Raw genomic sequence first — 25,871 nt, 5'->3', positions numbered from 1 at the left:
GTACATGCAAAATATAGTGTAATTGGAAAGCACTTTAAAAGTTTCCTGCAGGTGATCTGAGTCTTGAAGAAGTTTGGAACATCCAGAAGGCAGAAGTGAGGAGAAAAACATTCCAGGCCTGGGAGATAGCCAGTGAAAATGTTGGTGTTTATTGAGTGGAGGGGTGTAACATGGTCAGAAATACAATAATTTAGGAAAATTACAGGCAGCAAGGCCTAAACAGCAAGGTTTCTTCATCTCCCAATCTCTTCTCAGCACCTTGCAATACAGCTTCTGACCTCAGACTTGCTCTTTTTTTTTACCACTCTTGACCACGGCCTCCTAGAAATGTTCTCCCTGGGTTTCTACAATGCTGTTCCTCTCCTAGTATTCCTCCTATCTTTCTGACCAACCCATCTTTTTCAGTCTCTTTTAGTAGATCATCAACCACAGCCTGATCTCTACGCATGGATGTCCTACAGGCCTTCATCCTTGTTTGGACCTTAAAAATAAATGCATATTAAGTTTGACAATGTTAGCCACCTTTTTAGTTTACCAAGAAGACCTGGAATGGGGTCACAGAGTCAAAGACGAAGGAAACATCTAAACATCTGTCATGGCTAGAAAGTACTCTCCCTCCTGAGTTTGCTGGCCTCCTTCCAGATTCAGCTCATATCAAAATATGTTCAAGAAGCTTTTCCTGGTCCTCACCCTTTGTCTTCACACATATGTACACACACACACACACACACACACACACACACACACACACACACACAGCTCATGTCTTCCCTCTGGGATTAGTTCCTGTTTACATTGTATATATGATGAATGTATATAGTTGTATGCTCGCTGTCTCTCCTCATTAGAATGTTATGTCTCTGATGCACCACGTTTTTGCCTCCTTTGTATCCTCAGTGCCTAGCCCTGTGCCTAATAAAGAATGAGAACTTAATAAATGCTTGTTAACTGACTGTCACCTATGTAGATTTTAGAGATTATTTGCAAATAGAGAAGAGTAAAATAAAAACTAAAAATGTGTCTATCACCAATTTAATATGCATTAATTTTTAAGGTAAAAATTAGCATCTTGCTCCTTCTCTCTATTCCCACAGTTCCCACCCTAGTTCAGGTTCATATTACCTCAAACCCAGACTATTGAAATAATATCCTAATTGGTATCCCTGTATCCCATCTCTCCCCTTGTCAATCCATCATCCACACAACTGAAAAATTGATATTTCTAAAGAACATACTAGTCTCCCACTCAAGAATATTCAGTAGCTTTCTTATGCCTCAGTGGCCCTGTTTGGCACTGGAAGCTCTTTGCAATGTAATTCCTACTTATCTTTCTAGACTCAGTTTAAATCGCTTTTTTAAAATATGCATTTATTTTTAAGGTAAAAAAAAAAAAAAACCCCAACAAAAGAAGCCTTTCTTTTATAGTTTAGCAGTGATCCCAGCTAGTTAAGTAATTTTTGTCTATCTCTGATAAGTCATATCAAGTGAGGATTTCAGAATTTTAAGTTCTCAGAGTTAGAAAAGACCTCAAAGGTTATCTAGTCAGTCAAACCTGCAGCAAAGAAGAGTCCCCTCTACAGCAAGCCCTACAAAGGGTCACCCACCCTCTTCCTGAGATATATGCTGAAGGCCTTAGACTGCTAAAAGGCAGAAGCAGTCCACTGACAAGACTATTGACCTCCTGCTAGAAAATAAGTTCCATATCATTATTATTCCAGAAAGCAAATGATAACAATAGCTAACTCATGCATTGTTATTGCACGTACCTGATGCCACACAAGTTTCTTCAAAATCCCAGCAGCAGTTTTTACGGTCTCTACAGCCACTATCACACTGGCAACCCGCCAGTCCTCTGTAGGATTGATCGTAGCATTTGTTTCTACAGCTCCCTGTAAAAAGAAAAGGGACAGAGTAACACTTTATAGGAGCAAAAGAGAATTTCAAGTTCTTTTCTTTCCTTGGCCTCTTATGGCATGATGCCATTATGGCATAATAAATAAAAACAAACTGACAGTTTGAACTGACTCGAATCTCCTAATTACAGGTTATATTTGATTTAATAAAATAAATCTAGTTCAGAAACAATATCTCAGAAAAAAACTGTTAAGTGAATCTTATCTTCCTAGTGATTTTCCATTACAGACTGCAGAATAAGCATCCTCATTGATATGGGAACAGCAAGAATGAACCAAAGGAAAGGCGCCTAAAATCTCCTTTGGTTTCAGTGTCATTCATATGCTATAGCCATACCCTCTCTTTTTCCTGATTTTGTCAGATAATGCCAGGAGAGACACATCAGCTATGTATGAGCAACTTGGACTTAAAAAGCAAATAAGTCCTTTGAGCAAGCAAAATGTAACTTCTACTTGCCCAGTCCATTGAATTGCCCAAGGTTTGTGATTTCCCTTGTTCCATGGATTTTGCAAGGATCCCTTATTTATACTTTATAATAGTGTTCCCTCTGAGTGGGATAGGTTTAGTGAAGACTTCTCAGATTGTAATTCTTCTCCCAGGGGTGAGGTAAGACTGAGAGGCTCAAGGTTACAGTATTTTTAGAACAGAATAATTCCATATAAGGATATGAAACTATGTAGTACATTAGGGTCTCAATGATTGGATACAGTTTACCTAATTCTTCAATGTCTTCATTTCAAAAGGGATTGGTTAGATTTCGTGTCTAGAATGTAAGATCATATTCTCAGCTAATGAGAATAATGGTCAGTGGGGGAGGAGGGACTTGCGTTAGAGTCTATATAAATCACTGCATTTTCTTTGTCTTCGGCCTTCCTACTCCAGGTGAACTGCTGTAGGATTGTCCGGATTCTCGAGAATCGAATAAATCTCTTTTCTGTCATCACTTTGAGAGGCCTCTGAGTAATTGATTTATGTAGGGACCTGAGCCATCCCACACACCTCCTTCTTGGCTACATGCACTGACTTCTAGGGAAAGCCCCTTCTTAGGTTTGATAGAGGCTCTTGGTCTGCTCCTTCCTTCGTATTTCTAACCCATGTTGCCCACCCATTTATCTGAGGTGGACTCCCAAAATACTACCCTATTCCCAAACAAGCAACACAGGGCCTATGAAGCCCTATAATGCTTCAAAATGTTCAAAAAAGACAAAATGGCCATGGTTTTAGCTCCATAAGAAAAATAAATACAATGACCTGGCTAATGTGCAATTAGAGCTATTTGAAAGTACATTTCCATTATATACCAATATGTATGACCCAGGGAAGTATCAATAAAAATTAAAATATGGTCACTATATATGGATTTGGGAAGCATCTGTATAAACAGTAGTAGAGAAACCTCCCAGTTGCCATCTATAGTCATTGAAAATACAGCCCTGCATCTCTCCAACACTAGCATCACTTCCACCAAGGGGAAAAGTGGGGCTAATCACTTACTATTCCTTTCTTCTTCTAAGGATCAGTGAAAGAAAAAGTAGGTTGGCAACAGGTTGGTCTTAAATAAAAGACAGTATGGAGTAGTGGATAGAAGGCTGACCTTGAAGTCAGGATGATCTAGGTTCTGATAATAGTGAGTATGGATAAGTCACTTAATCTCTCAGTGTCCTGGCAACTTTCCAAAATTGGAAGCTACAAGCAGCTCCTAACCTACATTGGAAGGGGGATTTTTCCCATCTGGGAAACTCTCCACACTAATGAAATCACACATCTGAACCCCCTGAAAAAAATGTCAGAGTAAAAATTTAGATTTCATTTGGCAAGCTGGTGAGATGATCAGATCTTGGAATAATAAAGGTTAAGTTAGCTGTAGTATAAAAAATGGACTGAGACTAGAGGGTGGTAAAGCCAACTAGAAGGCTATTGGTATAGTGCAGGGTAAAGTAACATCAAAAATGGCCTATAGTGTAGCAGCAGTGGCAATAAAGAGAAAGGAATAAGTGTAGCAAAATAATTAACAACAACTTCAACTTATAATGTTTTAATATTAGCCAGCAACCCTCCCCCCAACAACCCTGCAGGGTCATGGGAGCTCCTTAGTACTATTCTGTCATCTAAAAGAATGGAAGTTGGGTACCAAACAAAAGCTACCACCCTCTTCAACATAACAGGTCTGTCCCCTGTGCCTGGAATCCTTCTTCTTCATCTCTACTTCCTTCAAGTCCCAGCAAAAACCCCACCTTCTATAAGAAGCCTTTCCTGATCTCCCTTAATACTTCCGACTTCTATCTTAAGATTATCTCCAATTTATTCTGGACAGATCTCACTTGTACATAGTTGTTTGTATGTTGTCTCTCATTAGACCACCAACTCCTCGAGATCAAGGACTTTTCTTGCCTTTTATTTTTTTTCTATGGCCAGTCTGGTGCACAGTAAGTACTTTATAAAGGCTTGTTGACTTGACTATAAAGGCTCGTTGACTTGACTAGAAATGCAGAAATCTTTGATATAGTCAGCTTACATTGATTGAATGTTCTCAAAATATAATAATAATAACAATAACTGGTATTTATATAGCACTTTCAGGATGGCAAAGCACTTTGCGTACAATGATGCATTTCAGACTCATAGCAATCCTGAAGGGCAGATATTTTTGAAGTATCTCTATAACTTCTCATAACATTAGGATTCTGAAAGCCAGATCCCTTGAAGGATAAAAGAGAAAGTCACAGAGATCAGCAAAGGTAAAAACCTCAGAACCAAGCCCTTTGCTTTTAGGGCAAAGAGAAAGGAAGGTAAAGGGAACTCCTGATTAAGGAAGGAAAAGGTCCTCAAGGTAATAAGATACTTTAAAAGTCCCTCCCTCTGTCCCTAGGAAAAGCATTCAATTAACTAGGTCTGTTCCACCAGAGGTTGGGTTCAGACAAAGCCTTGGATTTTTTTTAAGGCCTGTCTTTCCTTTCCCTCTTCCAAGAAAAGGTCTTCAACTAAAGTCAATCCTAGAAGGAGTTAACCATGGTATCCCAGATAAAGGAAAAAGTATAAGCTGCAGGCAGATGACTTAATTTAGTATGTCTCCTGAGGAGAGAGAGTCAAAGTGAAGGAAAGACTGCCACGATCACAGAAAGAGCCCAAGGGCAAAGAAAAAGGCCCCAATTTATTCTAGTCATCTGATTAGGGGAAATCTAGAATTTTAACTCCTGTGGCCTCAACACCACCAATGAGTAAACAAAATAGTAATTATAAAGGCCTTTTCTTGATGCCAGGGAGGCTCAAGACAGAAATCCAGAAGAGAATAACACCCAAAACATCTACAATCTAAACCTCTAAAAAAAAAACAGTTTGCCCACAAGATCAATTAGAATTCCTAGTAATGATATGAATCTTTAGAAAAAGTTTAAAATGATATTAGAAGAAAATATAATTTATAATATATTAGAAGATACCTGGAAAACAGATCAGGTAGTGAATCATTGTACTACTCAAATCTATGACCAAAAACAAAAAAGAAAAGAAGAACCTCAGTGTCATTTTTTCAGGAAATTATTAAAGAAAACTTACCCAAACATATTAGAAAGAGGGCAATATGAAAATTGAAACAATTTAACAATCAGTTCCTTAAAGAAACACTAAAATGACAACCTGGAATGTCTGTCACTGCTAAAATCCAGACCAAAGACAAAATACTGGAAGCAGACAGAAAGAATTCAAATGCTGAGGAACCACAGTCAGAATCACATAAGACTTAGTGGCTACCACTACAGGGGACCAGAGAACATGGAATATGACATTCCGAAAGGTAAAGGTCTACAAAATTGAATATAGTCTTACAAAAGAAAACAAAAAGAATCTTGAATGATATAGAAGACTTTAAACATTCCTAGGATGTGTTTGTGTATGAGAAAAAGAGAGAGAGAGAGAGAGAGAGAGAGAGAAAGTTGAATAGGCCTGCTGAGTAAAGAGAAAAATTTAAAAATACAAATAAACAATCAGAAGAGATTTTATAAGAATGAATGATTACATTCTAAGGAGGGAGGGAGAAAGTGATATAAAAAGTTGCTTCATAAAGAAATTACCTATCAGATCTAAGGACAGAGAAAGAGTTTGAACAAACAGGGGATAGAAAGTATCACAGAAGATAAAATGGATAATTTTGATTACATAAAATTTAAAAATTTTGTACAAATAAAGCCAATAAGCCTAGGAATTGAAGGAAACAAATGGGAGAGAGGGAATCTTCACTTCAAGCTTCTTTGATAAAAGGTTTAATTTTCAAAATAAGGACTTAATTCAAATTTGTAAGAGCCATTTCTCAATTGATAAAGGCTCTAAGGATATGAACAGGAAGTTCTCCAGGGAAGAAATATACACAATCTATAGCCATTTAAAGTACTCCAAATCACCAATGCTTAGAGAAATGGGCATTGCAGCATCTCTGAGTTTCTACCCATCATATTAGAAAAGATGATCAAAAAAAAAAGAAAGAAAGAAAGAAAGGAAAGGAAAGAAAATGGCAAATGTTGGAGGAACTGTGGTAAATCAGATACAGTGATGCATTGTTGGAGTAACTGTGAACTAGTCTAGCCATTCTGGGAAGCAAATTGGAATCATGAAAGAAAAGTTGCTTAACAGTACAAAACTTTTGACCCAGCTATATTACTACTCTTATTTTCAAAGATCATATAAATATACATATGTGTAAATATAAGAGGAAATGGTCCTTAATGTACAAAAATATTTATAGAGGCTTTTCTTTTTGTGGCAAAAACTGAAAACTTCCTTCCTTCTTTCTTTCCTTCCTTCATTTTCATAGGAGCTTTTCTTTTGGTGGCCCAAACTGGAAGCTTCCTTTTTTCCTTTCCTTCTTTCCTCTTTTCTTTTTTTGCCTCCCCCTTCCTTCTTTCGTTCCTTCATTAGTTTCTTCTTCTCTTCCCTCTCTCCCTCCGTTTGTTCCTTCTCTCTTTCTCTTGCTCCTTCCTTCTTTTCTTCTTTCTCTCCCTCCTTCTTTCTTTCTTTCATTCTTCCCTCTTTTCCCTTTCCTCCCACCTTCCTCCTATCCTTCTGTTCGATTCTTTTTTCTTTCTCTCCTTGCTTGCTGTTTTCAGTGGGTGATTGGAAGCGGGGAAAATGCTTGATAATTAGAAATATATAACTTTTTAATAGTCAAGAATAGATCCCTTTGACATTCCATTGAAGTCTTACTTCCAGTATGGCATCAAACCACTGTTGAAAAACGTAATGAAAAATGAGTTTACTAATCACCTCGATTTGCTTGAGGTCCCTTACTACTCAGGAAAAGTCAAAATAACCTGGGAATCAGAATCAGCCAATCAGGAGGCAAAATGAGTGTTGTTCGAGTTTGACATACCTTTGCAGTGTTCACTGGGTGAATCCAGAACACCTCTGCTGTGCCAGCAACCATAGGGCCAGCTCAAACTGATTCTTACTGGCCCTAAAAGGACAGAGCTTACACAAACATCCAGGTTCCAGGTACTCTGCGCTCCTATTCTCCACCCAGTTCCTGGAATTCTCTCCTCTCAGAAAAAAAAAAAAACAACCCTGCAAAACCCCCCAGAAGCTCCCCACGTTCTGCCTCTCTTTGTTGTAAAAAGCATATATAAACCATTCCCTAAAGTCCAGTCTTCAGCGGGGCCCAGACTAGATCTCACTGCTTCTTAGCATTTTCCGGACTGGCCCAATAAGCATTTCATTTTTGCACTTGAACTGCACCTATGTCTATTCAGGCAGATGCAATACCTTAATTAATCATCATTTACAATTTTTTTTTGTCCACTGACTATTGTCCACTGAATCCGCTGAACTGTATTATTGTTGTCTAAGCCACATTTCATTTTTGTACACAAAAACTGAATCATAGGATAACAGATTTAGAAAACTTACAATTATGTAGTTCAAGCCTTTTACAAAGGACAGTCACAAAAGATACTTGAGCAGGTGATGGCAAGTAGCTAGGCAGTAGCTAGGTAGCTAGGTGGATCAGAGGATAGAGCATTGGACCTAGAATTCAGGAAAATCTGAGTTCAAACTCAGCCCCAGATATTTACTAGCTATGTGACCTTGGGCAAGTCACTAAACTTCTGCTTGCCTTAATCCACCAGAGAAGCAAGCCACTACAGTACCTGCAAGAAAACCACACAGACAGTACTGGTGTGCTATGGTCCATGGGGTCACAAAGAGACACGACAGGACAAAAAATATCAACTCTTTTTTTAATTAAGAAATTAAAGTGAAAAACTCCTTTAAGTATATAAAGTTCAAGCTTCCCTTATCATCTCAATAGGCTTCAGTTAGCTGGACCATTATCTGGTATCATAAGAACTGGACCTTATTCAATATAGATTTGGCATTCTTGAGAGTACAAAATGCCGGTAACTAGGCAAATATATTAAAGTTAACACATGAATAATTTCTGAAGATTTACTTCTGGGTTAGCATGAAGAAATACTTGGCTTCTCAACAAATACTAAAACTTGTTTGGCAAGACCAACTTTAAATGAAAATGCAGTCCCTTTTAATATTTAGAATGATGGAAACAATGAGCCAAAGAATTACAATTCATAAGAAGAAACACAGATGTTCAAATAAGGTTTCATTTATTCATTACAAAAACATTTGTTAATTACTTGCTATTTGCTATATGGCACTATGCTATACTGGGAACTATAAATGTAAGTCAGACACAGACTTTGTCCTCTTACATAAATATAATTCAAATCAGAAAATTACATAAGTATATATGAGGTCTAAGAAGTGTTTTGAGATGATGGAATGGAGGGTTGGAAGATATCATGAGATCATTTTATCCAGAGATTCTTAACCTGAGGTTCGTAGACTGATAAGATTCAAATAAGTCTGTGAACTTGGATGAGGAATAAAAAAATACACCTTTATTTTCACTAACATCTCACTGAAATTTAGCATTTCCTTCAATTATTCAAAAACATTCTGAGACGGGTCCATAGGCTTCACTAGACTCCCCAATGACTTCAAAAAGGTTGATAACCTCTGGTCTAATCCAACCTCCTCATTTTACAAGTGTAGAAAGTAAGGCCAAAAAGGTGAAGAGTCTTGGCCAAGGTCATTCATGATTCTACGTAGGTTTCTTTACAATGTTATTACTATGAGACTGTACATAAATAACAACGTTTCCCATCCCAACCCCCTAAATATGAATTGTAGTATGTTGGTCTTTCCTTGTGTATAGATATATTTGGGGAAAATGACTTGGCAAAACGTATCATAATGATTGAACCATCATAATGGCGCTCTGTTGGAAAAAGATAAATCTCTGAATGCTTCATGGTCAAAATGAGAGTCAAATAAGGTCAGACTATCACATTAACATTTTTTCCATTATTTCTGTTCATAACATTGAAGGTGGCAAGCTTCCAGTTAAGTAATCTAACAGCAAGTCAACAGGAAAACAAAACTGAACATAAGAATAAAGCTTTATTGCTCCCATGGTGTTATAACCTATCATGTGTCATGAAACTGGCCTTTGTATCAATATCATGTGTAAACACATCTGCACTAAATATCCAAAAAGACATAAATTTGTAAAGCTGCTTCACCTTAGAAAAAGAAAAATCATCTATTAGAGCAAACAACAACAACAACAAAAAAAAACAGGCAGGGAAAGCTGGAGAATTTCATTCTTTTGGCATTTCACAGTTTAACAGCCATATTTTAAAACAAAAGCAAATGAACTAATCTGCATAGATTAGTCCCTGATCCTTCCATCTACAAGTATCTCATCTACTAGTAAGTATAAGTGTGGCAGAATATTAAAATGTTTGTCATGAACCCCACTATGTTATTTCCACACAGCACGTCTGGGAAGAATTTATCTTTGTCTTAGAACCATAGTCACATAATGATGCTACTTAAAATTATTTGTAATTCTCACCCTCTAAGGTCCAAAGTTGGTCCAGAATCCATATTCAAATGCTTTATTTCATTTCTGTGTTGTGCTCCACATCAGACTGCTCTCTCTGGTACTAATCATTTTCACTAGTTCAGGGTCATTCCACAAGGTCTGAAGCTGTTTCTCTACCATTTTTCCATCTTTGTAAGAGGCAACATGGCATAGTGGTTGGAGAACTAGCCTAGGAGCCAGGAAACGCTGAGTTCAAATTCTATCTTTACATAAAATGGCTGTGTTGACTATCCGCAAGTCATTTACTCTCAACACTCTAGGCAACTTGAAGGCTACAAATAATAGAGAAAATGCCAGTCTGCATCAGTGAAGGCAATTTCTTCATCGAGGAGCTCCCTACGTGAATGAAATCACAAGTCTAGTTTTAACCCTCACAATTCAGATATTTGGATATTTCTATAGTCATCCATTCTCTGCTGAGAGTCCATCCTCTTAATAGCTGTTCTATGCTCTGAATATGCCCAATCTTATATGCTCTCAAAAGTTAAACAGTGACACTGTAGGCTTTTCTTTTTAGGGCAGGAAACTGTAGTATGGCAGAAAGAGAACTGGATTTAGTATCAGAGAACCTAGGTTCAAATCCTGTCTGCTCTTGTGTGATCCTGGGCAAATCATTGAACCTTTATGCGCCAGCTCCAGATCCTCACCCATAAACTAAGAAGGCTGGACTAGATGTCACTTAATGTCCTTTTTAACTCAAAATCTATGATCCTATATGCCAAGAAAACCCTGAAATGTGGTCACGATGAGTCATACATGACTGAAAAACAACTGAGCAATATGCTATGATCTAGCAGAATTAATGTTGCAATGAATATTATTAGACCAGCCAACTCCTCTGTAAGCTAAAATTTGGTCCTACCACATTCAGGAAAAGTCATGGACCACAATGATGAAAAAAGTTTAAGAAACCATATGTGATAGACCAATGAAAAGATAAAGTAACATATAAACCTTTATTGGAAATGTCCTGTTGGTGCTACACTTCCTTTATGAATCTTCCAAAGACAATGATAGTCCCATCAAATTAGTTTTCCATTCCCTTACTGATCACTGAATGGTGGTGACCTAGGAATCCAAAAGCTTTGAAAAGTTGATGCTTTTCCTACCTACATCCGGACAGAGAGTGATGGACTCAAGACGTCACATGAGACATTCATTTTTAGACATGGCCAACATAAAAGATTGCTTTGCTTGACTATGTATTTTTGTTACAAGGATTATCTTTTTCTTTTTTTGTTACTGTTCAGATGTGGAGGGGAGAGTGATACGAGAGGGAGAAAGAAAGTTACTACTTATTAATTGAAAACCAGTAAAATTAAATGTTAAAAAAGAACATTTTATGCTTTGTGTTGACAGTTTAGATCTTTTATCTCTTCTTACCACTAACTCATAGCTTCCCTCTCTTCTTTTAAAATGCAAATCAGACATCCTTTTCTGCACAAAGTCTTTCCTGATACAGGTCTAACAATTGCAAATGCCCTCCTTCCCAAACTATTTAACTGCTTTGTATATGTATATATTCATGTAAGTTTTGATTAACTTCATCCTTTGTTTTCAGAGGACTGATGACATCAAGATGCTGTAGTAAAATAGTGGATGATATACATGTGAGGACTTGTATGTGATCTGGATTTAAGTGAGGCAGATTTGCTCCAAGTCATCTCTTCCAGAGTGACCCAGGATGCACACCTTGATATCTTTGACATCTGACCGAGCTCTAACTACTCTATAGCACCCGCTTCAGCCTCCTCCATGGTCAATAGAATAAATTGTTCTCATCTGTCCATTCCACCAGGGGAAATCTTCACATGCTTGAGGCAGAGATTGCCATAATTCACCGATGGTGTTGAGGTCTGTCAGTTACCCTCAACCTGATTTAATCTGTCACCTGAGATGGTTTTACCCGGGTGTGTCTACTTCCTTGGTATAGCATCTTGGAACCATTGGTGAGAGTTGGGTGACAGGTGGACATCAAGGGTAGATTCCAGTGTAAAAGATTAACTAATAAGGTCAAATCTATCAAGCTGGCTTTCCACTGAATGGCCCAAGCCTCCATGACTCATCATTTAGATTTTCAAGGCTTAGAATGAGTGTAAATAGCAATTGTTTCCTGTAGGGGCCAAAAAACTTTGAGGGTCTTCCTCTCCTAAACTGATATCTTTGGGATGGTAAATTGGGCATCTTTTGTCTCAATTTTTTCCTAGCTTAAGTCATTGAATGGATGTGACTTTGGGGGGAAAAAGGCCTGGGAAAGATCTTAATTTAGAAAGGCCAAGATCACCTACTGCATCCTGAGTCATCCTCTAAACCTTTGTCTTGCCTCTGGACTCTGTTGACTGTGGAGAAATCTCTGCTTCACTCAAATACAATTTCTGTGCAAGTCAAGACATCATACTTGTGATATCATTGGTCCTCTTTGAGAATGAAGAATGAACAAGCTATTAAAGGAATAACGCATCCCTTCAATAAATATAGGTTAGACTATTAGACCTGTAAGCCATTGCAGTTCAAAGACCCTCTGAATTTATGACATAATTAACCATTTGCTCCTTGAAATTCTGCGATGAGATGGAACTTCTAAATGGACAATTCATTGATTTATCTTTTCATTTTGAATCTCTGTATATGTATTTACGAAAGGGGACTGCCCCCTTGTAATTTGTCAATGCATTCGTCAATTTTACTCCCTTCTCATAGTCATATAAAGAGGAGATAGATGAAGGGAAGAATTCATAGAGGAAAGAAAGTGAGGAGGTATTCACTAGATTTAGGAAACAGAAATTTTAATAAAGAGAAAAAGGGGGAGTTTGTGGGAAAAAAGGAAGTTCTGTTTCCACAGAGTCCTGTGACTTAGCATGGTCAGGTTAGAGGTCAGAAACTAATATGCAGGCTCAATGAGCTGTGTGAGAAAAGCCTATCAGAGAGGAGAACATAAAGTCACATGGCCAAGGGACAGTGTCGTGGGAGATCTAAAGTTTGGAAAACAGTATAAGAAGCCCCATCTTTCTGAACGTGTTGCAGCAGTCCTATAACCTTTCTGGGGAGGCTACCCATCCATGGATGTAAAGATTAATAAAGGCTTTCCTGATTTCACAACAGGTATTGTTCTTTGTTTAAGGTGAGCATGTTTCTCACAGTTGGGGGCTTGTTAGACGGGCTTGTTTTCCTAACATTTAATAAACTTTGTTTTACTTTGGCTGGAAAAAAAGAAGAAATTCTCTCTGTCCTTGGCTTCTATGACACTTCATATTTCTGGTTCTCCTACTTGTGATTGCATTTGAGATATTGCAATTGTGATTTCTCTTTACCTCTAATGGCTCCTAATCCTGCTCCCACATAGTTTTCATTTAAGATCCTGTTCTCCACTATCTCTTTTCTCAACATTCTTCCTTAGAGAATAAATTCACTCTTAAGACTTCAATTGTCATCTTTGTGCTGACAGCTCTCAAGTAGAGTACAGTGATATAGAGAACTGAATCTGAAGTTCAAGGACCAAGATCTGAATCTGTTTTTTTACTTACTACCTGGAGTCAAGTCATTTCACTTTTTCAGGTCCATATGGGTTTAGAAGGAATGGCATCTAAAGTTCTTTCCACCATAAAGTCTGCAGCAATATGCTGCAGTCTACATCTACCCACCATCCATTTTTCCATTGCCCTTCGGGTCACTTGAATTTTGATTTTTCAGAAGTTGATATTTTCTACAATTTGAAGCCATCTGATATTATTGGAAGAATTCTGATGTGAAAAAGAGAGATAACTGGGGTCATTAAAAACCACTGCAATATTTCCCCAATGCAATCCAGCCTGCTCTCTCTTCTGTTTAGTTCAGCTTGTTGTCCATTATTAGATTCAGTCTAAGAGATATGTACTAACAGATCAGCTATATAGGTTGTCCATCCATTTGCATGTCATAAATTAGACTAGTGATCTCCAACCTTTTTTTGATTGTTCATCCCATCACTAAAATTTTTTTGAACAATATATCTTTAGCATATGTATTGTGTTCACCCTTCATTTCTGAAGAGGACCAAAACAATTTATGTATACTTATTTATAAATTAGAAGGAGTTTGACTAAGAAAGGGAAGAGAGAACTTGAGGAAATGACAGGGTCTACTGAATTTTTTTTTTTTTTTTAATATAGAAGAGAGTTGTAATGAAATATGAGAAGATCATCATCTCAAGTACCACTTAAAGGCACTTAGGAGACAATGAGATTCAAGTAGGCTGGTCAAAGAAATACTGAAACTAAATTCAGCCCTCCAGTGAACAATGGAAAAGATAACTCTCCTGGGGCATCCTCCTTAAGTAGAGGGCAAGTGAGGGGCATCCCCTCTTACTCAGATATTTCCCTTCCTGGAATTTCTTCCTTATGGAAAGGCATACCCCTTAAGCTGGGGTCTCCCTTTAGCTTCATCTCCAGACAAGGACAAAGGAGCCTGGTTGGTGTGTTGTATTAACCCCCAAAAATGCCTTTACTGATTTGAAAATAGCCTGGGCAAATTCTTTCCAGACAACTTGGCACCCAAACATTTTGGGGTGCTCCTGAACCTCATCACTTAGTTATGTTTGAAGGCAATAAGGAAGGAAACAGTTGAGGAAAAGGTTGAAGATTGTAGAGAAAAGGGATGATTCAGGAGAGGAACCATTTTCATAGCAAGTGCTTCTGATTAAAGGCTTCATTTCTCAAATATATAGAGAACTGATTCAAAATTTATAAAAATGCAAGTCATTCCCCAGTTGATAAATATTGATAAACCATTTTTCACTTTATTTTTTAATGGGATTTTTTCACCCTTTGGGTCTATGTCTTCTTTACAAGATGACCATGTTATGATAATACCATGATAATATGTTTTGCATGATTGAACATACATAATATATACCAAATTGCTTACCATCTGAGAGAGAAGGGAGGTTAGGAAAGGAGAGAGAAAATCTGGAACTCCAATTTTTTTTAAAATCAATGTTCAAAATTATTTTTACATGTAACTTGGGAAAAAATAAAATATCATTTAAAAAAGAATTGAAGCCACCTATCTATCATGAGCTCCCTCCCATATCTACACTTCCAATTTTCTCTACCTCATCCCCTTTGCTGTAGTCTCAGGGTATGAGATGGACGTTTTCCTTACAAATACCAATCATTCTATTTATGCCCTTGATCCCATCCTGCTTCTCCAGGTTAATTATATCTTCTCTCTCATGAATTTTCAATTTCTCCTTCCCAGTGGCTTCCTCTCCTTTGCTTGTGAATATATCTCCAGATCTCCCACTCATTAAAATCCCTTCACTTGATCATATAATCCCATATCCCTCTTCCCTTTCACAGGCAAATTTAATCTATACTCATTACCACCACTTAGTCAATAAGCTTATTAAGTGTTCCTTATGTGTCAGACACTATGCTAAGTCCTGGGGAGAAGCAAAGCAAAAAAACAAAAATGAAAAACCAGAACAGCCACTGTCCTTGAGAAACTCACATTCCAATGGAGAAGACAACATGAAAACAAGCATGTACAAATAAGACACGTGCAGAGTAAATGAGCAGTAATGTCAGAAGGAAGGCACTAGTATTAAAGAGGCACCAGGAAAGATTTGGCCTGGATAAGTAGATCTGAAAAGGAAGTGAGAATTGGAGAGATTCAATAGCACGGAGAGAATGTAGAACAAAGTGAGAGGTTCTAAGTCAAGAGAGAAAGATGGAATGATAAGAGAGTATGATCAGATAAAGAAATTCAGGAGTTCATGAACATGGAAGTGGAACACTTGTAGGTGACAGCAAGATCCAGAGTTCCATACCTATATAGCTGAAGTGAGGTGAAGGAATAGATCTGAGAAATGGGTAAACTGAGGAACTGGCATTTAGAGTGTTTGAGGAAGTATGTTAAAGTCATATCCAGCCCTAATCTTTTACTTAAACGTCTATACAATTTTACCAATTGCCTACATGAAACTAGATAATCCATTGGTATATCAAACTCAATGTGTCTAAAACAGAAATCCTCCTTTTCTTTTGAGCGCACCACCATTCTGGTCACCCAATTATCCTATGATTCAATGATTTTCACCCATCATATCTAGTCACCTGCCATGAAAATCCTGGCAATATAGGGAAAAGAGCATTGACTCTTAAACTTATTACTTATATAACCCTGGACTTCATTGTCCTCATCTGTAAAAAGAGAAGATTGAACTAGATGGAATCTCTTGAATCACTATTTCTTTTTAGAATACTCCATGAAAATTTAACTTGTTAATTTACAGAAAATACGGTTTTACTGTGAGATTCCTCAGATGCCCTTGGAGCTTGAAAACACTGTATGAAAGAGATCCCTGAAAGATTCGGACCATACCTTGCTCTGATCGCCTTAATCCAAGTCCCAGGCCTAGGCCAAGTGATACAACCACCAACAAAATACAAAGAACCTGTTACAGAAAAAAAGCAAATTTTAAAAAGGAATAAATCAAAGATTTTAATCTATGCATCAGCCTTCTCACATCAGTATGATTGACTGAATATCTACAACATACTAGTTAATCATTGCAGTATTTCTGTTTTTGTTGAGTCATTTCAGTTCTGTCCAACTCTTTGTACCCCTATTTGGGGTTTTCTTGACAAAGATTCTGGAGTGGTTTGCCATTTCCTTCTCCAGCTCATTTTACAGATGAGGAAACTGAAAGAAACAGTTAAGGATTTTCCCAGGGTTGCACAGCCAGGAAGTGTCTAAGGCCAAATTTGAACTCCGAAAGATGAGTCTTCCTGATTTCAGGCCTGGCACTCAATCCATTGTGCCACCTCACTGCCCTACTCCAGTTTACAATTTGATTAATTCACAAGTTAACAAATATTCATTTTATTTACTTTTATCTTCCTCATATAACTGAAAGAAATATGGCATAACAGAAAGGGGAATCACAGGATACATATATCTGGACCCTGGTTTATCTTATCTGTCAAATGAGGGAGTGAGACTAGATGACCTCTGAGGTCCCTTCCCACTTTAAATTTCTGATCCTATCTGTGAAAAATAGCTTCTTTGTGCAATGTACAAATACCCTAAACAAATAGATCCAAGTTGTAATTCACTACAACAAAACCAAGGGGGGAGCTATGACAAAGTTGCTTACTTTACCTTGTAGTCACGGAGCCCCTCACACAGTGGGTGCTTAGTACATTTAGTTTTGAAAACATAAGCATAGTTCATTGTTGGGTAATGAAATTTGTACTTCCCATATCATCAGCCTGGCTCATTAGTTACTGTAAGACTGACCCACCATTGAGCCTAAGGAAGATAAATGACTTTATTCAAAACAATGTTTGACTAGAGGCATTAAGATATAATGGTATTAAGAAGATACCCTGGTATGATCGAAAAATGAAACTGCTTAATTCCTTTCCCCTTCTAGTGTCTTCTCTGTTGTATGAAAGAGGTTATTTGTCAATCAATTAAAAAGAAATCATCTCGGACTCCCGTCTGCTTACCAGAGCAGATAAATTAAGATACTGAAGGACTGTCTGGCCTACAAATAATTCACCAGCAAGATCTGGTTTATTGCTCATATTCAAAGTAATCATTCTGGCTAATTCAGTAGCCTTCCAAAAATAGCCTCTTCATATCAAAGCAGCTGACAAAGGTTTCTCTTTTCCTGGACTTAATGGCATCATAAAAACATAGCACAGAGATCATTTATCTCTTCTCTGTACTCTACCTAATCCAACACATCTAATAATTAAGGAATGAGAGGGACTAGGAGATATCTTTAATCATAAAGGCTACATATAGAATAATACAAATGTGCCATTTACATGAACAGGAAGAACCTGTTTCTATTGTCCATTGTCAAAAGAAGAGGAAGTTATAAAGCCCACCTTCTTAAAAGAAAACATAGTTATCCCGAAGGTTTATTCAGAGACTCTTCTCATTTTAAAGCTTGACATAAAAAGTAAGAGAACAATATACAATTGAAAAGGGGAAACAAAAATATGTTATTTAAGGTACACATGACAATTCAAGCATTTTAACGGGAATAGAAACTGCATGGTGTAATGAATAGAGCACTGATCTTGGGGTCAGGAAGACCTAGGCTCAAATCCCTCATCAAATACGTGTTATCTGCATGACCCAGGAAAGTCACTAACTACTATGTGCTTCAGACAACTCCTTTGGACATACCTACTAATTCATAGACAGGTTGCAATCTGTTTTGCCAAAGGAAGTTTCCTGGGAGGTCCCCATTTGGATCCTAGAAATAACCAGATCTTTCCTGTTTTAGTAAAGTTTTGTCATTCGAAAGTGAAAATGCCTCAAATTTATATGTTAAATTTTAAAATAAGGTGAAATATCAACAAGCAATCTACATCTTATATGATGACACTGAACCACTTGAACACAATAACTTTCTTGCATTCATTGCTAGACTGCTTGATATGTTTTTCTATTTCAGTTGGTAAATTTTAAAAATAATACTGAAATGACAAGTCTGTACTGTAGAGGTTTGATCAAGGGATATGGTCAACTTGATGAGTTAATAGGGAGGTGAGTTTTTGATCAGAATTTTTTATTATATCTTCCTATAGAGAATAGGGACATATTCCTTGGTATGTCCCTTGGTTTCAGTGACTTTGGATGAATTATTGTGAGAGTTCAAACAAAGATTAACAGCCATGGAAGCTTATCCATTGGGTAAGGGAACTACTCTGAAGCAATCATAAAAATCTGCAATCTTAAAAAGCGATTTAAGGTTTATAAAGTGCTTTGTAAACATTATTTCATCTGAGCTTTGCAAAAAAATACTGAGAGACAGGTACTACAAATTTTATTATTCTTCTTTTATGGATAAGATAACTGAGGCACAGAGAGATCAAAGGACAGGCCCATGCTGTTAAGCCCAAGTGTCAGAGGTAGGTTCTGAATGTAGACTTTATCTTTTGTCCAAATATCTTAATCCTTTCCTTTCACTTGAGCAGTTGCAAGAACTCCTGTTTCTACTACCATAGAAAGAAATTATGTGTTTAATTTCCTTCCTATATTCAATTAATTCCATACCAGGGGCAGTTAGTGAATCTTTAATTATTATAGTTAATATATATTTACAAGGCAGTTATGTGGCACAATTGATAGAATACCAAGCCTGTAGTCAGGAAGATGACTCCCTGAGTTCAAATCTGGCCTCAGACAGGCTGGGTGACCCTGGGCAAGTCACTTAACCCTGTTTGCCTCAGTTCCTTATCTGAAAAATGAGCTGGAGAAAACCACTACCATCTCTGCCAAGAAAACCTCAAATGGGGTCACAAAGGGTGAAAAAGGACTAAAAAAACGACTAAACAACATATGATTTGTTTAACAACATATTGTTTGTTTATTTGTTGTAAACATACATACGATTGTCCATGTAAAATACCTGAAATGAGATTTAAGCTTAAAGACAGAAAGGTAGAAATATAGATTTCATATTATGACAGAAATACAAAATTTAACATTAAAAAGCAACCTTTCGCAACCAGAAAATTAGTAGATAACAAAAGATGAGAATAGACATTGTGGAGGGATTATGGAAAGACAAGAATATTATATTGTTGGCAGAGCTGTGAATTGGTATAATTGCTCTTAAAAGCAATTTGAAATTATGCAAAGAAAGTCACCAAAATGGCTTTACCCTTTGACCCAGAAATGGTATTGCTAGGTATGTACCCCAAAATGATCAGTGCTGAAAAGTCCCATATACACCAAACTATTTTAGCAGTACTTTCTGTAGAAAGTACCAGGAAAAAAAGAGTAGATACTTATTGATAGGGGAATAGCTCAACAAACTGTGACACATTAATGTAATAGAACATTACTATACCATAAGAAACACTGAACATGATATATACAGAGAAGCATGAAAAGACATATAAATTGATGGAAAATAAAGATAACAGAACCAGGAAAATAATATACACAATAAGTATGACAATGTAAATAATAAAAGCAGCAACAGCCAAAAACACAAAATTGCACACTGAAACACTGAAGAGCAACCTTGGACCCCAAACAAATATTAAAACAATATATTAATATTGAGTATTAGGAGAACCTGGGGTTTTTAAGAACCTAAGAAAGTTGATGTTAGGAGAGAAGGCGGGGTTTTCAATAATAAGCAGTTTGAACCAAGATAGATAAACAGTATCTGTCAATTTTCTGAGAATTGCTTGCTCACTAAACCTCAATCTTAATGATCATAAAGATCAGAAATACCCACCAATTTATGCCAAAGAGCTGGACCTTATGGTCACAGTATGAAGAAATGGCTTTGGCAGGATAGTAGCACAAAGACTAAAAGAAGGGGAGATGGGTTGGGATAGACGCTTTAAAAGCTCTCAGCCAAGGGATTTCTCTGCCTTTGGACAATGCATATCCTAAGGAAAAGGTCAGGAGTGAGTCATGGATAAAAGAGAGACATCTTGTATGTTCTATTGAATGTATATTTATGTTTGTAAAGCCATCTGATAAATACAAGTGAGCTAGGCTTGGATTGAGCAGGATCCACTCCTTAGATGAGCTACATACTAAGCAAAATGCATGATTACTACACAGGTTCTTAATCTTTTTTTGTGTGTGCATCATAGACCCTTTGGGCATTCTGCTGAAGCCCATGGACCCCTTCTCCAGACAATTTTAAAAATTCTTTCAATAAAATATATAGGATTACAAAGGAATTCAATTATATCAAAATACAGTTATCAAAACAAACAAGTACATAATAAACTCCTCAGAAAGTCACCTGGAGAGAGCTGCTCGGAGCATTGAGGGGATGTCATCGACAAGTCTTAACTTCAAAACTTCTTAACAACATTTAAGGCCTGCCTGCCCTCTATCCAACACTGCCTCTCATGTAGGACATTAAAAGTATTTTTAAAATACTATGCCAGACACACCTAATATCTTTCAAAGAAGTTAAAAAATAAAGGACAAAGAAACTACACAGTATTGTCTCATTCAATTACAGGGTATCCAGGAACTAAGAACTCTAGCCAATTCAGCATGTACTCACCGTGACCTCTGGCTCCTTCCAGAAAAGGATCAGCTACAAGGAAGAGCAGAGAAATGGGAAGAACTCTGGACTGGAGTTCTACGGGAGCTAATTTTGAGTTTCTGTTCTATCACTAAACAGTTGCATGATCCAGAGCTTAGCACAGAGCCTGACAGAGAGCAGCACTTAATACATGTTTATTAAATGAATGAATCTTGAACAAGTCACTTAACCTCTATGGTTCTCAGTTTCTTCACTTGTAAGGTGAGAGAATTATCATAAATGATCTCTAACATAATCTAATACTGCTTTCTTTTGCTTAACTATACTTATTGGTTACAAGGGATATGTAGGTGACTGGAAGAAGTCAATGGGTAGTGAAAGTGATACTAAAAAAAAGAAAGATCATTGGTGAAGCATTAAAAAATACACAGAAGAGGGAAGAAGGAAGGGACACAAAAGCTGGACAGTTTTATTACTATATATTAAGTTTAATATGTATAAAAAATGTATATAACAGAAGTTGACTGTTTCTTTTCTGTTTTTGTTTATTGAAATGTTAATATTTGTTATGGTTATAATAAAAAAACAAACTTTAAAAAATTAATTCTATGACCTAATCCCAAAGATGTAGGCAATCTCAAGAAGAAAGATTTATCCCAATCTGGCCCTGATGTATATTCTGATTGGCTCCCTGGAAATCTACGGCCACCTAGAATACTAGGTTTTCTTGGAACCATTACAAAATTAGGTGGAGGATGATAAAGAAAAGGAGAAGAGAGAAGAGTAGGAGATAACTCACATGTATCAAGTTTAATAGAAAAGTGTGATAATAATATGGGATTTGGAACTAGAGAACAGACTTGGCTGCAAATCCAAACTGCCACTTACTACTAGCTGTGATCTTAGGAAAATCATTTAATCTCTCTGAGTTTCAGTTTCCTGATCTACAAAATTAGGGGTTTGGTTTAGAGGAACCCTAGGTTCCCTTCTAGTTGTAAATCTGTGATCTAAATGTATGATCAAAGTGCTTTACATAAAAAGGTAGCTGTGTGGTATAGTATATAGGACACTGGACTTCAAGTATGAAAGACCTGAGTTCAAATCTTGCTTCAGACACTTACTAGCTGTGTGACCCTGGGCAAGTCACTTAACCTTTCTATGTCTCATTTCCTTATCTACAAAATGAAAAGACTCCTAAGACTCCTTTCAACTCTAAAACGATAATCCTATGATCCCATTTGAACTGCTGACACATTCATGGGATTTCTAATTCTCTACACTAAGTGCAGATTCCAAATGGGTTCACTAGGACAGAACACTATTATGTCAGGGACTTGATAGAGTGGATGGCTGTAGAATTGGTCAGCATTTTCATGAGCAACAAACACTTGGGAATTTGCAGCAGATTTCTGAGGGACTTTAACCACACTCTACGTTTATTTTTCTGCCCAGGAGGAAATTACAGTGAAAAGTGATAGTTAGCTGAGTATCTTCAGGAGATATTGAAACAGAATATTCTATGACATTAATATAGCTTTTAATAGACATCAAACTTGAACATAGAATAGGAGTAAAAATAGTGAGACCACATAACTCTGAATAAGAATCCAGAGTTTCCATCATCTGAGGCTTATACATTTAAGAATCTGGTTAAGGGAACTGGAAAAGTTTCAGAGGAAAATAATAAATAGAATGAAAAATTAATAGCCTTGAGGCACAGGGATTACTCCCTTTGAGGATAAAAAAATAAGAGGGTTGCTTTCAGCAATTTCAGAAAAGGCTGTTAGGCAGAAGAAAATGACATTTTTCATCTCCTTTGAGAATGAAATATTTGGGTGTGCATGTCTCCCTGCTGTCTATTATTAGACCCCATCTTAGAAAAAGAGAAGCAATAACAGGTCCCTTAGGTGGCAGAGCTGCTGCTAAATTTTCAGGTGAGCCAAAGGAGAATTTGGGAACAAGCCCCAAGAGGCTGGAGTTAGCTGGACAGCAATAAATTTTACTCTACTGGGAAGATAAGGGAAGGGAGTGGGATATAGTCAGGGAAATATAATAGAATTCCCATGTTTCAAAAAGGTGAGATCAAGATAGGGATTGCACATCCACTGGTTAGGAATTGACCTAATCTAATCTGACTAAAATTTTTCCTACATAGATGACATATATAATAATAATTTTAAATGGAGTCTTATGGGTCTTGCTTGCCATAGATTCTGCAGAAAGACTGGAAGAGTGTTTACTTCTAACGGGAAAGTCTCCAAAGCAGACTTTTAAAGCACTTTGCCTCCCAAATTCCAGTGAATGAATCATCAAGATTTTGCATCATGATTTACATTCTGAACTCTAAAGCAAGAATTCTGAGTTTCTTGGTTAATTATAAAATAAGCAAATCTGTAGTTCTTTTCAGTTTATTCTTTGAAACATCCCTGGCATTTGAAGATCGGATCAAGTATGTTCTTTGCCAATGCGTCTAGGTTAAAGAAACACTCTCTTCAAGCTTTCTGGAATCTCTGTCTAGATATAGTTACATTGGAATCTGTTCCTAACCCACCTTTTTGAAACCTATTTGTAAAATGTTGCTAAAAGAACTAAGACACATTTCAGTTGTTGCAAAGAATAATACTGAGGCATTTTTCAGATAAGTAAATGACGAGTAATGGCAGAGAAAAAAGCAACACGAAATCCTGAAAAGTAAGTTGAGCTCTGAGTAAAGGAGAAACTAATAATTGTCCTGGAGATGAGAGATATAATAAAGCATAGCTCTTCCTTGACAACAGAGAGATAGGGAACTACTTCTATAGAATGTGCTATGTGAAGCTACTGTATTAGATCATAAATCTAGAGCTAGAAGAAGACACGTCAGAGACTTCCTAGTCCAATTCCCCTCATTTTACAGATGAGAGAACTGAGGCTCAAAGAAGTTAATTGATTCACCCAAAGTCTCAGAGATAGGAAGTATCTGAAGAGATCTGAACCCAGAACCTCTGATGCCAGAGCCAGTGCTCTTTCCAGTGTACCAGACTAATATTTTGCTTAGTTGTTGTTTATTTGGGGAAGAAAGAAGCCCAGAGGATTTGGCCACAAGGTAGGATTCAGTCCAGAACATGAATTGAATCTAATTGAGTCTGTGAATAAGAAATGACTGTAGTGAAAAGGTCTAAACATTTTAAAAAGTTCAAATAAAGTGAACAAATATGCCAATATCCACAACAAATCATATACATGCAATTCATCATCACAGCAAAGAATCAATATAAAATCCTGAAACTTTTGGTGCTACTTACCACAGAAAGTATTTTATATCTCTTAAGAGTGCTTCTTTTCACATAGTCTTCATTTTCTAAACTCATCATTGATTCCACCATTATTCTGCTTTGTTTTGAGAGTAGTCGGTAGCTGCGACTCTTTCCCTCTGTTGGCTAACAAGGCAGATCAAGGGCATCAGCTTGTGAAGATCTGGGAAGGACTGAGGCTCTACAGTGATTGGGCAATCTAAAAGTTTTTTTAAAAAAGCAATTACACATGACTGTAAAAAGATAAGAGTCCAGTTGTAATGTACTGTAGATAGCCACATCGTGTGTACAGTAACCAGATGTAACTACATTCTGTTCTACATGTGCTGCTCTCTTAAGAATGAAATAGCTTAAATTACACTTGCTTCAGTATTTTCTATTATCCTCAAACCTAAAATGCAGCAAAAACAATGATGATAATTATCTTCATTTCCTTCAAATCAGCAACAGTCGTGGGACAGAAGTAATCTACTAAAGTCAATTTGCTTGTGAAGGGAAATATTGTCTCTTAAATGAAGAAAATTATTAAATTTAGGAAGTATGCATTGCTCTGGAAACCTCAAGAGGTCTTCTAGTCTAGGCTCCTAATCAGTCACAAACAAGAGTCTGTGTTGCTCTTTAAAATAAATAACAATTTCTAACCTGAGAATTCAGCGTCTCATATAACACCCAATCAGGAAGTCTTCAAATTTCAGTCTAAATCCCTAAGGCTATTACAAACATTCACTCTTTTAAGAATATGCACATTAATAACTGTTTTCCTTTATGACTTGTGACCTTTATTCCTATCCTTGGTTCCCCATTTCCCCTAGGAATGCCAATTCCCCAGGATATTATTTACTGCCCTTATTTCTCATCCAGATCATTCCATCTCCAGCATCCTTTCCGTACCCTTCACACAGGCTGTGCCTCTTTTCTCAAATTCACCCCCTCTTTACCTTTTCCTTCTCTGACAATCCCTAGTTTCTTTCCAAGTTCAGTTCAAATGCCACCTTCTACCAGAAGTCTTTTCAATTCTCTGATTGTTGGTGCCTAACCCCACCTAGAATCCTATTTAACAGCATGGGGCAAAGCTTTGGACTAAGATAAGGACACCTGCCTATGAAGGATCCAGGAAACCTGTTCTGTAGGGTGGAGCCAGGTAGAGACAATGCTTTGTCCCTTGGACCTCTTTCTCTTTTTTTCTTATTTTTTTTTTCTCCTACACAGGTGATTAAGAGAAACTTGGAATTTTCCAACTTTGCTTCCTTCTAAATCCTACGCTATTTGATAACTATCAAGCAAATAATTTTTCCTGGGTTTGGATAACCTAGTCTACAGAAATCAAGATTTGAGAAATGTTTCAAACAGCCACCCTAAACTAAAAGGAGATTTTTTTGATCCCCTTACCAGGAAGAGTCATAGAGAAAAAAGATTGAGGTCTGAACAACACTAGCTAGATGAAACTACTTTGCTTTTTGTTCTAAAGAGCTTGGAGAGGGACCAGAACCAAGATGGCAGAGTAGAAAGATGCACATACACTAGCTCTTCCCCCACAGCCCATAAAATACCTGTAAAAAAATGACTCTAAACAAATTCTAGAGCAGCAGAGTCCATAGATTGATGGAGTGAAAGAGACTCCCAGCCCAAGGTAACCTGGAAGGCCAACAGGAAAGGTCCATCACACGGAGTGCAGCCCAGCCTTGGCCAC

At 37.1% G+C, this 25,871-nt stretch overlaps 1 protein-coding gene across 3 annotated transcripts in view; it reads right to left on the bottom strand.

Annotated features, from left to right (window-relative positions):
• Nucleotides 1–25,252, bottom strand: part of ENPP3 (ectonucleotide pyrophosphatase/phosphodiesterase 3) — a 110,997-nt gene extending 85,745 nt beyond the window's left edge. The window contains exons 1-4 of one of the 3 annotated variants that reach the window (XM_072643344.1): nucleotides 25,120–25,252; nucleotides 24,173–24,380; nucleotides 16,226–16,298; nucleotides 1,767–1,889 (exon numbers count right to left, since the gene is read on the bottom strand). In XM_072643344.1, coding sequence (XP_072499445.1) covers nucleotides 1,767–1,889; nucleotides 16,226–16,298; nucleotides 24,173–24,253 — 277 coding nt within the window. In that variant the 5' untranslated portion in view covers nucleotides 24,254–24,380; nucleotides 25,120–25,252. Of the gene's footprint in view, nucleotides 1–1,766; nucleotides 1,890–16,225; nucleotides 16,299–24,172; nucleotides 24,748–25,119 lie in introns of those variants that run through there. The other 2 variants (XM_072643346.1, XM_072643345.1) reach the window with 2 other exon arrangements.
• Between the last annotated feature and the right edge of the window lie 619 nt (nucleotides 25,253–25,871).

Source organism: Notamacropus eugenii, chromosome 2 (assembly GCF_028372415.1).
Source record: "Notamacropus eugenii isolate mMacEug1 chromosome 2, mMacEug1.pri_v2, whole genome shotgun sequence".
Lineage (NCBI taxonomy): Eukaryota > Metazoa > Chordata > Mammalia > Diprotodontia > Macropodidae > Notamacropus > Notamacropus eugenii.
The sequence above is the reverse complement of the archived record's forward strand: the minus strand, read 5'-3'. Positions and strand labels throughout refer to the sequence as shown.